General features: G+C 43.3%; 1 protein-coding gene across 6 annotated transcripts in view; it reads left to right on the top strand.

The window, feature by feature from the left end:
* Positions 1–16948, top strand: part of Pde8b (phosphodiesterase 8B) — a 225356-nt gene that overhangs the window by 118994 nt on the left and 89414 nt on the right. For 4 of the 6 annotated variants that reach the window (XM_021181134.2, XM_029468248.1, XM_021181132.2 and 1 more), the window contains exon 2: positions 7698–7757. In XM_021181134.2, the coding sequence (XP_021036793.1) occupies positions 7698–7757 (60 nt within the window). The remainder of the gene's footprint in view (positions 1–7697; positions 7758–16948) is intronic. The other 2 variants (XM_021181135.2, XM_021181129.2) reach the window with 1 other exon arrangement.

Below are 16948 nucleotides of genomic sequence, written 5' to 3'. Positions count from 1 at the left end.
AATGTGGTTATTTTAGCTAAGCAAGAACATTTTCAAAAAAGTGGGCATTTGCATTTTGCAGATGATTCCACAAGGGTTGTTTTAAAATAGGATTCATTTCAATAAATTAATCTTTCCATGGGAACCAGCACTCCACACACACACACACATCACCCCTGGTGTCCACATGGACTGGCTGCAGGCTGTGGCTCATCCCGCATGAGTGCAGACAGGAAGTGTGGTTGGATGCTCAGTGGGGAACCAGATGTGACCTAGAGTCCAGTGCTGTTTCAGGGTCACTGAGCCCTTCTTGTGAGGTTATCTTGCAGTCAACTATGGAAGACATTTCACTCTTGGTTCTCCAAGACAGCTCTAACTTATCAATGGTAACAATGAAGACAGAGGCAGCATGGGTAATTGAAATCCACAGGAAATCTCCAAGCTCATTTTTAGCAGATGGTTTCTTTCCCTGCCCATCAACTCTGTTTACCAGAGCTGCTGACCACGGAGTAAGATGGACTGGTTTGCATTTTATCCCTCCCAGCCTCTCTCCACTGCAGTTAGTGTTCAGAAGAAAGGAAATCATCAGGGGTGGCTGGCAGGACAGATTTAGACCAGAAATGAAAATACTCAGGATTTTCTACATTCTGAGGAATTGGATCTCAAGTAATCAGAAATGGACTGTTCTTTGCTTGTTCTTTGATATACAGTGTAATGTCACAAGCTTGAAGTCATCCAGCCATGTCTATTAGCAGCTGTGTCTCTAATAAAAGGAAGGAAGCTGGTTAAGAGATGTCACGTTTCACTCATTGCCTTGGACTTCCTGCTCTGTCCAGGTCAGACTGAGTTTGCTCTTTGGAATCATGGGATGAGCCTGTCTTCACACTCAGCCTAGGGGTTCTGCATGAGAACTGTGGAACACATGGGGGCTTTGTACCTCAGTACTGGTGTGTGTGATGGACAGCTTTCTGACACATCACAGTACAGTTAGATATACCTTTTCTCCTCAGAAGATAACTCCACTGCTGGCCTGCCTTAGGCACTTGTCATTTTGTGGATTATCATTTAGACTTTTAGTTTTCATTCTAATGTATGATCAATATCAAGCTGGCTTCTTTCCACATGCAGTAAATAGCATGGCTGTACTGTATGATTTTTTTTCCATCGGATATTCATATGGGAAATGGCTCTTCCGTCAGACCATGCTGGACAAGTTTCTGATGTTTGACCAAGATGGCATCTGGGTGACCTCAGTGTGTATCTTTTTACTGATCCAGGATTGAGGAGATTTTCTAGGCTCGTGAAATGTAGCATCTTCCTCTTCCATCGTTTGCCAAGACTCACCAGCAGCAACAACCTCAGTGGGAATAGAGAGGTGACATGGTGTGGTCGGTGCATCACTTCTTCGTTTGCCCTGGCAGCTCGATCTCATGGGTGGGCTCTTGGTGGCAAGTGTCCACACTGGTCAGAGCAAGCTGTGCTTCTAAAACTCAGTATTTCTCAGCCAGTCTTTTACATCTCACCAATGAGCCACTTTGCATTTATACACACACACACACACACACACACACACACACACACACACACACATAATAATGATATATCATCTAGAGATCATTCTGGAACAAACTGAAGAATAATTAAATCCATTATGAAGAGCACGGCTTTCCCACCAAGACAAGCTTAGATGTCAATCTCAGCTATACCCCGTTGGGTGAGTTGCCCACCCTTTCCTATAGATTGAATTCCTTCAGCTATGACAAGGGGCGAATGATAGGACTGTGACATTGTTGTAACCATCTCAGGAGATGATGCACATGGAGAATCATCAGTCCAACCCCCATCCCTGTGTCTTATGGCGGCAAAGAGCAGCCACACATCTCTAGCAAGGAATCTTAGCCAATTTTCTATTATTTTATTGTACCAAGTTTCAGAGAAACTATCTGCATCCTTAAAATAGTATTTTATATATATAAAAAAAAAAGACTTGACTGGGAAACAAAATAGTATATGTAGAATATTTATATGGTGTTGCATCCCTGCCTTGTCTTGTCATAGAACCACCCACCTTCACTGAGACCATGTTGGTATTTGAGTCATCACAATATAGTTGTATGCTCTATTTTTATATATGCTTTGCTTTAAATGCATAGACATTTTATCTAAATGGTACTTTGAAGTATTTACTCTTTTGAAGCCACCATGTCTTCATCTTTTAAGGCCATGTTTCCTTGTGTGTTTCTTTCATTTTGACTTGGCGGTCAAGGTCAGTTCATTTTGATAGCCGTGTGTGCGGTATCCTGTTTACCTACTGATAGATGTTAATGGATTGTGAATCAGGCTGTTTGTAAATGTTTTTATAGCTAATGCTGATTACAAAGATCTTGTAAATGTCTCTTGGTGTCCCCTGGAAGACTGGCTTAGAAGGCTGAGCTGTAGAACGAGCACTTCTTAATCTTCAGTAGAAATCCCCAAACTGCTTTATCAAAGTATCTGAACCATGACTATCAGCAATGCCCAGGCTTGGCTATGGGGACTGCTGACTGCCCATGAGGTAGCTGCCCACTGTCTTAACCAGTCTGAGTATTGAAATGTTTGGGTGTATACTTGTATCACATCATAGTTTAAAGTCTTCCTTTTACCTGCTTACTATGGAGGCACGCACCTTGTTATGCTTGGGTTTCCATTCTTGGGGAAATTTTTTTTTCAAATCTTTTGTCTGATATTCTTCTTGGTTACCTTTTATTTACATTTCTAAAACTTTTAATTATATATTCTAGTTACTAATATTTGTGGATTTTTCTCTATTTTAGGTTTTATCTTTCCAGGGACTACCTCCTTTGGTCTTTGTTATAGTTTTCAGTGAATAGAAATTATAATTTTAAAGTCAAATGACTTAATCTTCTTTCTAATGATTATATCTTTTGATGAGAAAATATTTCTGTATTTATGTTCATCCAATAAACATACTATGAAATTAATTATGAAAATTAACACCCGAAGCATTAGGGCCTAAAACAAGAATGCTGGCCCAGCCTCCTTGGCTTTGCCTCGCTTTCCTCCTATGTATGTTAACAAATACTGGACCATAAAGAACTTGTGTTGTCTTTGCTATAACTTAGGAATATTGTTTTGCATGCATAACTTTTCAAGTATCTTGCTCTTGCCTGAGTGATAGGCAGCCTGTGCTTTGGAAGCGTGCTATGGAAAGGTCTACACCACACCTGCCATAATTGGTGGGTTATGTGCATGTAACAGTTTGTGGGAGGGGTGGGACCTCTGTGACAGGCAAGTCAGCTCAGCAGAGTCTACTCTAGCCTCTCAACCCAGAGATAAAACATACTGTTGTTAGGGACCTGCCCTTTGATTCTCTCCCTGCAGAGTTGGAAGCAGGAATTGATTCATGTAAAGAGGCTTCTTATATAAAAAGGAGATGCAGAACATGTAGGCCAGAGACAGAAGTGAGAAGGGGATAGAACCATAGGCCTCCCATTGACCTCGAAGCCTCCAAGGTGTGCAGGTTATCAGAGATGCCAGGAAGCGCTGCAGAGCAAACAGCCATCTCAAAGCCAGCAAAGTGTTAGCAGCTCGTGTGATGGCAGAGCTGGCAGGAAGGCCATGGTTTGAGGGGACAGAAGGAAGTAGAGGGTATCTGGAAGTGATGAACATAGTTATCAAAATGAGGTACTCAAGGTGAAATAGAGTTCCTAAGGTCCCAAGGTGAACTATGTCTTCCCAGGCTCATCATGATGTCCCACATGCTTCATGCTGGGGCCTGCCTGGAAGCTGCAGAGTGAATGGGGTCCATTCAAAGAGCAGAGGCAATACAAGCTCTGTTCACCGAGCGCTCAGAATAAAGAATCATGTTGTCCTGAGGACCGATGGTGGTCGGGGGCATCTTGAGATGATTAAGTGCTATTAAACATCAGGGCAGACAGCAGGGCAGAACGAAAGGATAAACAAGCTGCTGGCCCTGGGAGGTGGGAAGGGCATTCATTCCTGGGTCTCAGCTTCCTTCTCATTAGATAGAGCACAGCTGTAAAAAACCTGATGCCAAGTTGCTCACCAAGATCCCAGGAGCAGAAACCACGGAGGATTGTGCCAATCAATACCAGAGAAGGTAGCGCCATGACAGGTGACTCTGCAGTGCTTTCTCTCACACACCCATGCTGGACTTTAGGGTAATATGCTGGTATTGGCTTCTGTTGCGGGGAAGCCAAACCGTCTCTTTCCTCCCTGCCTTTTTTCCATCTTGGTTACTGGTGGAGGATTTTCCCACTCGGTTTTTACTCTGTTAGAAGTTCTTGCTCAGGGATATTTTGGGTTGTGTTGCTCTTGTTAAATCTCTGCGCTCGTTTGTTCAGGAAGTGGGCAAGCCCAAGGTTCGGTTTTTCTTGTCACTCACATGATCATGGTGACTTGGAATCCCGACAGTGACTGTTGCCTCCAGAATGGAAGGGCTCCACCCTGGGATGCCCCATTCTTCCCTTCATACACTGTAATACAGCCACTCTGAACACTGTGTCCCTTGCCCCAGGAGTTCCTTTGCCTTCCTGCCCGTGCGTAGGCTGCTCCGTGACCAGAGTCTCCTCAACCTACTCTCTCCTGTTCCTTTTTTAGGGCTTGCCTGCCTTCAGGAATGCTTATTTAATCTCCCCCAAGAGTCATCTCTTCTGTTTCAACTGGAAAGTCTAAGGGAGAATATCTCTCAGGCAGGATTCTATCCTCAGGCAGCTAACCTATCAAATAAAAACAAGCAATGGATATTTGCAAATTAGTAAAGACTGAAGGAGCTCACCACCCATCCACCCTCATAGGAGGATCAGTGCATTCCCAGGTGTAGAGTCAGGAGAGCTCTCTTTTTACGCCAGCATAGCCAAGCTCTATGGCCAAGTTGAAAATGGCCATTGGCAAAATCAGCAAATATTAAAAATAGGACTCTTTATTATCTTCCCTAGAGAACTAACTTCGCCTGAAAGGGAGCTGACGGCCCTGCTGACAAGCATGTAGTTATGGGTACATGCTCATTCACACTTACATGACTACATGCAAATGTCTGACATAGCAAATGCTGTACAGTGTGATTAAGCATGCACTACAATCATTAGTTGACTGGGGAAGCCATGTATGTGGTTGAAGTGGCCTCAAATTTATCCATCACCCTCTGGCCCCATCCTTTCCTCTCTCTGAGCAATAGGATTTTGTGAGCTGTGGTCTTATGCCTGGTTTGGCTTCTCTGTCCCTGGCAGATGTGCCCAGTTCCTGTAGGCTGAGCTAACTTACACACCTGCACATCTTCAGTTACTCAAAGACCACTCTTTAGAGTCTTGGCTTGGCCACACGGTCATCTGCACTTGTGTGATGAATTACTGAATCCTGAAACAGAGCCTTGCAAAGTACTGCAGCTGCCCTTTACTGCCTGGGATATCCCAAAGAGCCAGCAAGGACCAGTGCCAGGTTCTGTTGAGACAGCTGACCTCTTTTGGGTATTGAGGCCAAGGTCAAATGACCCAGAGCATAGACTACGAAAGACTGGACAAGAGATACAAAGTGAAGTGTGGGTCACAGCTACTAGAGGAACTGGTAAACTGAGGCACCCAAGCTGGAGGTAGAGCAACAAACCCGTGTAGGAACACACTGACTGAAAAGGAGCCGGAAGGAGACAAGTAAGGGACAGTTAGAGACCTGGACAGGACCTGGCTCTGCTTTCCTCTTACAGAGATTTAGTCTGGCTTCCTGCCGAGTTGGCTCAGGGAGAGGCCAAAGTGTAGATGTGGCTGAAGACCTCTGGCTGAATGAGAAAGCTGTGGTCTCTCCTGTCTTCAGACAGGAAGTAGTATCTTCTAGCATAAGTGTCACCTTTAAAATGGCAGTGTCCATCATTGACTATTGTTTGGTCCTCTGTTAAGACCTTACCTTAGCACAATGCCTGGGAGGGACAGAGAGGTTCATGGTCATCACATTGTTTGCTGCTGGATTTTAAACTAGCTGCCTCATCACTGAGGAAGACTGGCAGGCCACAGACTTGCCAAAGTATATGGGACAATGCATCAAATAGGGGCAAATTCTCTTCTTGTGGGGGCACCTCAAGTCCTTCCTGCAGGTACCTTCCCATTAGTCTCTTAGCCTCCCAAAGCAAGCTCTTTTTATTTTGTCCCTTTGATACTCTATTTTTATTTTATTTATTTATTTATTTATTTATTTATTTATTTATTTATTTATTTATTTGTGTGTGTGTGTGTGTGTGTGTGTAGCAACTTACAGTGAGTGCTACGGGTCACAAGTGGGGGTCAGAGGACAACTTTGTGGAGGGAGGTCTCTCCTTCCATCTGTATTTTAGTTTCAGGATCAGACTCAGGTCATTAGGCTTGTCTGGGAGGGCTTTTACATGCAGAGCCTTCTCTTGGGTCTTTGTTCACTACTGGCCATATTTCCTAACAGCAAGATCTGAAGTGAAAATATAACCAACTGAGAAAATAATAGGGCACACTTTGGACAGGGAGGTGCAGCTTGAGAGCTCAGAGTTAGGAAGAAATACTTTGGATCTTCTAAAGTATTTATAATCCTACTTGTGTTTTTTGTTGTTGTTATGTAGTTTTGGATTTTGAGGCAGGATCCCATGTACCCCAGGCTGGTCTCAGGCTTAGGTAGCCGGGGATGGCCCTTAGTTGCTGTGCCCATTTGGGTAGTTCTAGACCCCAAGGCTTCATGTATCCTAGACTTCCACCAACTGGCTACATCCCCAGCACAGACAGTTGTACTTTTATTGTTATTTTTTTACCGGGTCAAGCCTCCTCTAGCTCTGGGTCATTGCCCCATCCCTGGTCACATGAATTCTGATGCCCCTTCACACAGACAAGGGGCCAAGATGGTGTGTTTCAAGTAGGGTAAGCTTCCGGGTAGCAAACGACCACAGCCACTTAGAGAAAAACAAAATTGGATCTATAAAGGTGAGGCAAAGACCTTCAGCCAAATTCACTTGGAGAAAAGTCATCTTTGGAAATCCACGTAAAGTAATTAAACGTGAAACATGCATTTGCTCTCCGCTGCAGCCAGAGGCAAGGAGGTGGTATGAGCTCATGACACCAAAGAGCTCCAGTCTCACTCAGGGAGCCTAGGCTAACCTCGTATGGTCCTGGTATGGTATCCCTGTGTCCCCTTGAGGAATTCCACTGAGGTGGAGGTAGTATACACAGAACACTTTGGTGAGAGAATTAGCTGTTCATTCCTCATGCCAAAACTCATAAAAATAACAGTGCGGGTATAGCCCTGAATCAGCAGTTGTATTCTAGCATGTTCCATGGAATTTCAGAATATCCATAGGGATAATAATATAGTATAGCTATAATCATGATGTACCTAGTACATAGTAGGTGCTCAATAAATAACCATATAATTGTTTTGCCAACAAAAGAGCTCGTGCTTATTATAAAAGTCTTGGGCCTGAAGAAAAAAATAACCCCAAATCCTGCTAATCACCATTGGAGATGTAGCCTTATAGATGTTCCCAGTGCTGTTACTTACCATTGAGATATAGCCTTATTGATATCCCCAGTGCATGCGGTGTATAGATTCTCATAACTGGGTAGATTGTATAGGATGGTTCCTAACTTGTCTCCGGGTCAATAAGTTAGCATAATGTTCTCTACTGTGTGAGGAAGGATTTAGGGTCCATGTTCTGAAGAGGTGACATTTCTCACATGCTGCTCTTTATTTAGCAGGTGTCTTCTGCAGAGGTGCGCATCGGGCCCATGAGACTGACACAGGACCCTATTCAGGTATGTCTCTATCCCTCTGGAGGGGCGTTGCTGTCGGAGCTCATGGCTTAAGAGTAGTGTTTGATTAGTCTTCCGAACTAACAACAGGTAGCCATCTTTGCCCACTCCACCCACCCACCCCCACACCCCCCACGCACACTTATGTATATATACATATATACATACCTAAGTGTGTATGCTCTGTGTGTGTTTATCAGTATCATTCTTCAGAACTTAGATTGGCTTCTGAGGGCTTACATGTCACCCTACTTTGAGTATAAAGTAATGAATAGAACTGTCCAGTAGATCGTGGGGAAGAGCAGCTCTACAGAGAGGGAGGAGGTGATGTGTGTTGAAGGGCATGGCTTTGCTGGGTGTGACTCTGACTGACCTCTTCAGCAGTATGAGTCGGTATACATGGTTTCCTTCCTCTGGATGCGATTTCCTTTCTCACTGAGAATTACCAGTGCAACAAAACTGCCTTGCACGCTATCGTAGAACACACTCTGCTTCTCACAGATGCTCGGTGATGTCATCTGGTACCGTTGTTTAGGAGTGGAAATGATGTAGATACAGTATTATGTAGGTAATTTTTTTTTGTAAATCAATATCTTTGTTGATAAATAAAGATAGCTGAACTATTCTCTTCTGTAATTCACTAATAAAATGGCAGAGGGGGTGTAAGAGCCTGAGGAACTAGGCTTTTCTGAGAGTGTGTCTCCTAGGACTGTCAGAAGCTACACCATATAACCTCACCAACAAGAATGAGGACAATAGGCGTGCCCAGGTGGCCTGAGGGATGCCCATGAGGCCTCAACCCTACACAAGGAACTATGGGTAACCAAGGAGTGCTGAGAGCCTGAGAGTGGAGAGATCGTCTTCTCTGGGAAGAGCCTACCAACTGGTTATCAATGGTCAGCCCTGAAAGCATACATAATGATTAACTGTAAGCAAGGCCATCAGGGAAACCACCCAACTGGACCGATTTTTCTGTTGTGGCTTTGGAGGGGAATGGGACAGGGAGAACAGCAAAGGGTGGGGAGAGCCTTGCTAGTTCTTACATTGTGGCAGAAGGAGGCCAGTAAGCAGGAATTGGAAGTTAGAGTACTTGGGAGCTGAGGGGGCTGTGGGCCAGAAGAGCCTGAGAGCTAGCGGAGGGACTTTGATATGGACTGCAGGTGTGTGTTGGAGAAGTTAGCTGCCTATGGGCTGAGAGGCAGACAAGGGAAGCAATGGCTCTTCTCTACAAACAGAAACCTGCTTCACAAGTTTCTGAGCAGTGCTGGTTTTAGGCTTTTGTTTATCCTCTGTTGACCCAGCCAGAGCCAAGCCTGAGCTGTCATTTACCACATTATCAGTGGCACTGTCCTTTGGAGGACTGGGTGCCCACTTGGGACCTAACAGTAATAATATGTAACAATGATTAATGAAAAAGAGAGGCCATGAGTTTGAAGGAGGGCAAGGTGAGTATATGGAAGGATTTAGAGGGAGACGGAAGGGATAAATAATGTGATTATATACAAATCTAAAAAAATAATTAATTAGTAAAATAAATAAAAAATTAGATGATGAAAAGAAGAAAAGAAAAAAAACCAGTCTCAGCTGCTCTTCTTATGAAAATCCAGGGACCAAGATCATTAGAAAATAGTTACTTATCGAACTTATAACAGTACATCTTTAAAACAATGAATGAATGAATGAATGAATGAATAAATAAATAAATAAATAAATAAATAAATAAATAAATAAATGCTGGGTAATGGTGTCACCCAAGATCATTAAAAAATAGTTACTTATCAAACTTATAACAGTACATCTTTAAAACAATAAATAAATAAATAAATAAATAAATAAATAAATAAATAAATGCTGAGTTGTGGTGCCACATGCCTTTAATCCCTGCACTAAGGAGGCAGAGACAGGTAGATCTCTGTGAGTTCAATGCCAGCCTGGTCTACAGAGTGAGTTCCAGGACTACTTAGAGGAACCCTGTCTAAAAAAGAGAGAGAGAGAGACAGACAGACAGACAGACAGACAGACACAGACACAGATAGACAGACACAGACACAGATGGACAGACAGACACTCTTCTTTTGTGTCCCCTGTGACTTAAGCAAGTAGCATGTGCAGTGCTGGCCAGCTCTAGCACTGACCACTTAGTAGCTGTGCCTGCCTCAGTCCATTTCCTCCTGGACCTTCTTCACCACAGAAGCTTAAAGGAAGGGAGGCCACAGCTTAAATTGTGTGCATGCAGCAGCCCTTGGCCCTGAGTCAGTGTGCTTCTGCTTCATAGCTTGTCAGCCCCTGGAAGCCTCTGCTGCCCTCGGGATGTATGAAGATGCAGGCACCCCACCCAGGGAGAAGATGATAGCAAAAACTGAACTAGACACATGCTAGTTATGAGCGAAAGAAAAATAATGGTTTGTAGTTGTTTGAAAGGAATGACAGATTTAGGGAAAAGAAAACAAAAGGAAGAGGCTTAGCTTGGGGGATTTTGATGGAAACAGATTTAGGAGCAAAGGGGAAAACAAACACCAGCCTCAGCTATTTGCATAGAATATGAGCAAGCGGAAAATTCCAGTAATCGTTTAAGGGCACACACTTTGAACTCCAGCTTTGAATCAAAGCAGAGAAAAAGAAGGGGGCTGATATTATGGGTTTCATCCCAAAGCCATTTCCACAATGCTTCCTGGGGGACAAATTCAGGCTTACGTCCATCTCATTCACTTCCATTTGCTCTGGGCTGCGTTGGCAATAAAGGCTCATGATAAGGATATATTGTTCTTCTAAGAATGTAATTTGCCAACCATAAACTATTTTACTCGCTTCTATCAAATATTAACATTATGCCCTGTTTGTTTCAGAGAACATTTCCCCTAGAAGCAACATTGCAGACACTGTTTAAGCCTTTGGTTTATCCCCTTGTTTAACTCCCTTCCTTCCTTCTGAACACTGTAACTGTTGTTATATACTCACCCTTCATCTAGGCGTGTCCATTTGTAGGATTCATGCTCTCCTTGAATGTTCATAAACTTTATTCAAAACGTATATTGTAAGCCTCCTTCTGACTCTTTTTCTCATCATTAGGTGTCTTTTGATGTTGTACTGGGGAATCTCCTGCCGAATCTGAAGTCCTGGGTGGTAATCCTGCCCTGGTTCAAGTGTTCTGTGGTCTCACCCTTTCTCTTCAGCAGTATGATCCATTTTGAATTAGCCTTGCAGTGGGAGATAGGAACCTGGCTCCATCCTTTCTGGTGAGCTGCCCCGTTGTCCCAGCAACATTAGTTAAAAAAAAAAAATCAGCAGTTTGCTGCTGCATTGTCTTGGCACCTTTGACAAACACTGGCTACCAACCAGGAGGCTGAGAGATGGCGTATCAGCTCCTTGCGGTGGACCCAGAGTTCAGTTCCCAGCACCCATGCTGGGCAGCTCACAAGTACACATAACTCCAGCTGCAGGGCCGTGGTGCAATGGCTCGGGCCTCTGCAGGTTCTCTATCCACATACACACACCCACACTCAGACACACACTCTTTATGAGAAATTTTAAAATTGTGAAGTGAGCCACTGTCACCACCTTGATTCTTAGTTTTGAAGATGGTCTTGGGAGTCTCAATGCCCACAGCCTTGCTGAACTCCTGTATGAGCTCATACAATCCTCTTAAAATATTTATTTACTTGACCAGAGAGTCTTCAGGTGTCATGGTGTTGCATATGGAGGCTAGGGGACAACTTTAGGAGTTTCCCACTGTGTGGGTTCCAGGGATCAAACTTAGCGGCAATCCCCCTTAGCTGCTGAACCATCTTGCCAGCCCCCCATACGGTCTTTCCTTTTTATGGGGTCCTTGGGATTTTTAATGCATAAAATCATGTGATCATTCATTCTTCCTTTTCAAATCTGCAATTTTAAAATCTGCCTAACAAATTCAAGAACAAGATATGTTTAGTGTTTTCTCCTCCCCTGCCCCCAGATTGGAAACGGAGCTTAGCAGCAGAACACTGGCTGAGCAGATATGGCCCTGTGTTATCAGCACTGAGAAAAACAACTGGCTTTGTTAAAGGTATTTCCCCACCTTAACAAAGTTGCATCATTTTCCACTTTTACAAGGCATGGGAGACTTCAGTTACTCCCAGAACACTGCTGGGCATCTTTAATTCACCTGCCTTAGTGGATGAGGTACTTAGACAACTGTAGTTGAGATTTATGTTTCTCTATGACCAATGAAAACCTTTTTCGTTTGCTTTTTGGCTATTTTAATATTTGGTTAAATACTGAAATATTTATTTCAGTTATTTGGTTAAATCTTCTATTCATTTTTTAGACTGCGTTAATTTTTCAAAGACGTTGTGCTGAAGAAGTGTGTGTGTGTGGTGTAAGCATGTATGCACATGTGGTGTGGGTGGACATACTTATGCTTCTGCATGTGGAGGCCTCTGGAGTATGTCAGGTGTCTTCCTCTGCCAGTCTCCACCTTATGCTCTAGGATATAGCTCACCAGTTTGTCTAGACTGAGTGGGAGATGCGCTCCTCCCTGCCACCCAGCCCCGGGGAGCTGTAGACCTGAGCTGCAGAGACTAGCTTCTACATGGGCGCTGAGGATGCAACCTCAAGGCATCTATATTTTTACAAGCACTTTACCCACTGATCCACCTTCCCAGACCCAAAAGAAATTCATTATATGTAATTGTTACAAATTCTTCAACATTTAAAAAGAAATTTATCCTGGTTGGTGGCTCTTTCCTTCATTTTCATAACTGGCTTTTGATGAGCCGAAGTTTTCATTCTGATAAGATTTTACATTATGCAATGCAGGCATACATATGTTACACATGCTAAGCAGTCAAATTTTGTCACAACATCTCAAAGCTACATTGTATTTCTGTCCTTTCCAATATGATATATCCTTTGCAACATTTAGCTACTATTTTATAGCTGCTTCTCCAGAACTGAAAACAGTGGTCTAGAACTTTGAATTGATTGTATTTGATATACTTAAAATGAAACAAAAATATCCTTGTGTCTTAGTTTTTGTTTTAAGTCTGTGAGCAGACACCAGGACCAGGACAAGTCTTATAAAGGACAACATTTAATTGGGGCTGGCTTACAGGTTCAGAGGTTCAGTCCATTATCATCAAGGTGGGAGCATGGCAGCATCCACGCAGGCATGGTACAGGAGGAGGTGGGAGTTCTACATCTTCATCTGAAGGGTGCTAGCAAAATTCAGACTTCCAGGCAGCTAGGATGAGGATCTTAAAGCCCACACTCATGTCTACTCCAAAAAGGCCACACCTACTCAGCAGGGCCACACCTTCTAATAGTGCCACTCCCTGGGCCGAGTATAATATGAACCATCACACCTTGATTATTAGTATTTAGTCTTTCAAATAAAGTAAAACACATAGTATGAACACATGGTCCAGAAAAAGGACTGGAATGTTATCCCTGCAGCTGCATGCCCAGGATAGTCAGAGATGCACATAGGCAAGAGCGTATACAGGGTCTAGCTGTGCACATCACTCCCTCAGCAAAGTGCTTGCTACACATGTATGGGGACCTGTGCTCCGATCCCCAGGACCCACACACAAAGCTGAGCATGGTGATGTGAACCTAACATCCTAGCAGAAGCATGGTGACGCATGCCTAACAGCATCCCAGCGTAAGGGGGGTAGACAGAAGAATTCTGGAGCTCACCGGAATTCCAGTCTAACAGCACGACAGAGCTTTAGGTTCAGGGAAACACCTTTTTCTAAAAAACATAAATAAGCAAAGCTGGAGAGGGCGAGTCAGATGGTCAATCAGTAGCAGCAATGCCTGCTGCCAAGGCTGACAAACCAGGGCTTGATTCTCAGAACATGTACAGAGAAGAGAGAATTAACTCTCAGTGGTTGTCCTCTGACTGTCAAGAGAGTCATGGTACATACAGGTGTGTGCGAACACACTAAATAAATAAATAAATAAATAAATACTGATTTAAAAAATTAAGGGGAGCTGAATTGAAGAAGATGCTCAAACACTGACCTCTGCTTTTTCTGTTCACACTTCCTAACACACACATATAAACACATGCGTGCGTGCACACACACAAGTCTCTCCGAGTGAGGGAGAGACATAAAAGTTATTTTTAAAGCCTTAAAAACATATAAAAGATTAAGACTCTGAATCTCTACTGTGTACAAGACTCGACGCACCAGGTCGGGAGATGGCAGGATGTTCTCTGGCCGCACACAGAGGTTCAAAGCCTGGGCCGCAGAGGCGTGGCTAGCTGGTCATGGATCCTGAGTCTGCTACTGATTCTGTAACTGTCTCAGAAACATAATGCTACATCCCGGGGCTCTCATTTTGGTTTTGCCACACCCCTGGTAGGGAAATATCTATTCTGTGTTTTCACTACAATGTCAAGAACATTCGTTAGATGCATCAGACAAGCTTTCGAGGAAATGGCAAGATAAGAGTAGATCTGCTGGGTTTGGGTTCTAAACTGAGTAAAGAAAGCAAAAAAAAGAAAAAAAAAAGAAAGAAAAAGAAAAAAGAAAAAGAAAGAAAGAAAAGAAAAAGAATTTCCTATGTGCTTGCTTTGGGAGAGCATTTCCGAGTTCACCAGGGTGAACTGGCATGTCGATGTGAGGCTGAGACAATCCACACAATGCTGCTAGGAGCACAGGGAGGGCAGAATGTGCTAGAAGACCACACTGAGCTGTGCAATACATCTCTCCCCCGTGAGTGGATGCGACTTACCAACAAAGTTGTCGTTTTCAATCTTGGCTAGAAAATAAAACGTAGCGGGATTATTATGAAGCAGTAAATTCATATCTGTGTGGCACTATCTGGAAAGCAAGCAGTCTCTTCTCTATCAACGCCAGGAGCAGCTTATTTCCCCAGTGTGTAGAATCCACGTGCCTCCTCTGCTTAGAGCCTGGACTTGCCAATGAGCTTGAACTAAATCCTCATAGCAGGGACCTAACCTTTTCCTAGCAAGGCAGATTCCTCAAAAAGTACTCTTCTCTGTTTATATGGGAATACATTTTTCTAGAGCCATTAAATATTGGGTTTATTTTTATAGAACATGATCTTAATATTTTCAACTGTTAATATTCAACAAACAGAATAATTATTTTAAGATATATTTTGTTGTTATGTCTCCCTTTTCGTTTCTGATTTTGTTAATTTGGATACTGTCTCTGTGCCCTCTGCTTAGTCTGGCTAAGGAAACCCTATCTATCTATCTTGTTGATTTTCTCAAAGAACCAGCTCCTGGTTTTATTGATTTTTGTATAGTTCTTTTTGTTTCTATTTGGTTGATTTCAGCCCTGAGTTTGATTATTTCCTGCTATCTACTCCTCCTGGGTATATTTGCTTCTTTTTGTTCTAGAGCTTTCAGGTGTGCTGTCAAGCTGCTAGTGTAAGCTCTCTCCAGTTTCTTTCTTTTTTTTTTTTTTTTTTTTTTTTTTTATGTAGCCCTGGCTGTCCTGGAACTCACTTTGTAGACCAGGCTGGCCTCGAACCCAGAAATCTGCCTGCTCTGCCTCCCAAGTGCTGGGATTAAAGGCGTGCGCCGCCACCACCACCAGGCTCTAGTTTCTTTTTGGAGGCACTCAGAGCTATGAGTTTTCCTCTTACCACTACTTTCATTATGTCCCATAAGTTTTGGTACGATGTATCTTCATGTTCATTAAATTCTACAGTCTTTAATTTCTTTATTTCTTCCTTGACCGAGTTATCATTGAGTAGAGTGTTGCTGGGGGTTTTTTGAGACAGTGTCTCTGTAGCCTAGGCTAGCCTGAAATCTACTGTGCAGCCTAGATTAGCCCAGCCTCAGAAGTGCTGGGATTGCAAACATGAGCCACCACGCCAGGCTTATGATGGGGTCTATATGTCAGAGAGTGCATGGCCTCATGGCTGACTGCCACGTAGTGATGAGACACAGTGAAGTGCTGCCGTCCTTCCTATCTGCCCCTCCTGTTACTCTCCAATTCTGCCTTCTACCTAGGACAACCTCAGTTTACACCTTAGTATTTGTTTAACTATGAATATGTCTCTTAATCATCCAGGATGAGGTCTGTAAAATGATATCAGTGGCAACAGTCAAAGAATGGCAGAAGGGCTGTTAGGTAAGAGTGTTTGAAGTACTCTGGATATAATGGCTGGCTCAAAGGAAACTCCCTTCAAACTACAGCTCCCCTGCGTCACTTTTCTAGGAATACTTATAGTAAGTCCCAGGGCAGTTTTCCACCCTGACTTTTGATTGGCTCCCCCTCAAATCAAATTAGCTAATTGATTAGTGTCCTATGGGTATATCTTATGTGATCTATGTATGTTGATATGTTTCAGATGTCCCTTGCTACCTAGAGGTGCCTTACAATCCAAGAAACTATACTAAAAGTTGGGTTTTCAGTCTAGATGTTGAGAGTCATTTAAAGACTCATGGACCAACCTGTGTTAAGAAAGCACAAACCAGGGGCTGATAAGATAGTTCAGTGTTTAAAGTGTTTGCCTTGCAAGCATGAAGAAAAGCTGAGTGGGCTTACCTGTAATTCCAGTCAGAGACAGAAACTGGGAACCCCCATAGCAGGCTGGCTTCTGACACTAGCTGTATTGGTGAACTCTGGAATTGATTGAGAGACCCTGCCTCAGTGAATATAGTGGAAGAGAGATGATTCCTAACACCATGCTTGGGCATGTAAGAACACACACATGCAAGTGCACACACACATGTACCCACATGCACTCACTCTGCATGTCTACACACACATACATGAGCACACATGCATATATATACACATATGCATGTGCATATATATATATATATATATATATAAACATGCACACACATGCACACACACATACACATGCATATGCACATACATGCACACATACATGCACGCACATACACAATGGAAAAAGGAAAGAATACAAATCATAACACTAGCACCGCCTTCTTCAGGTCAGGGACAAGCTAGTTTTGTTTACATCTTTTCCTCAGAGAAAATAGTTTCATTATCAGAAGAGACCATTGGTAGCCTTACAAGGATACTTCTGAGTTTTTTCTCAGGGTTGTGACCGGGATTCTCAGGAAAGGCAAAGTGTCATGGGCTGGCACCAAAGGTTGCTGAAGCAGGGTAGGTAGGCATGGGCTTCTGCCACACTGCTTGGAGCAGTCACTCATCCTGGCCTAGGGACTGTAATGGCGTGTGTGATCCCCAGAGTCCCTTGCT

Source organism: Mus caroli, chromosome 13 (genome assembly GCF_900094665.2).
Source record: "Mus caroli chromosome 13, CAROLI_EIJ_v1.1, whole genome shotgun sequence".
In the NCBI taxonomy this organism is placed as follows: Eukaryota; Metazoa; Chordata; class Mammalia; order Rodentia; family Muridae; genus Mus; species Mus caroli.
Note: the sequence above shows the minus strand (reverse complement) of the source record. Positions and strands in the feature narration are given on the sequence as shown.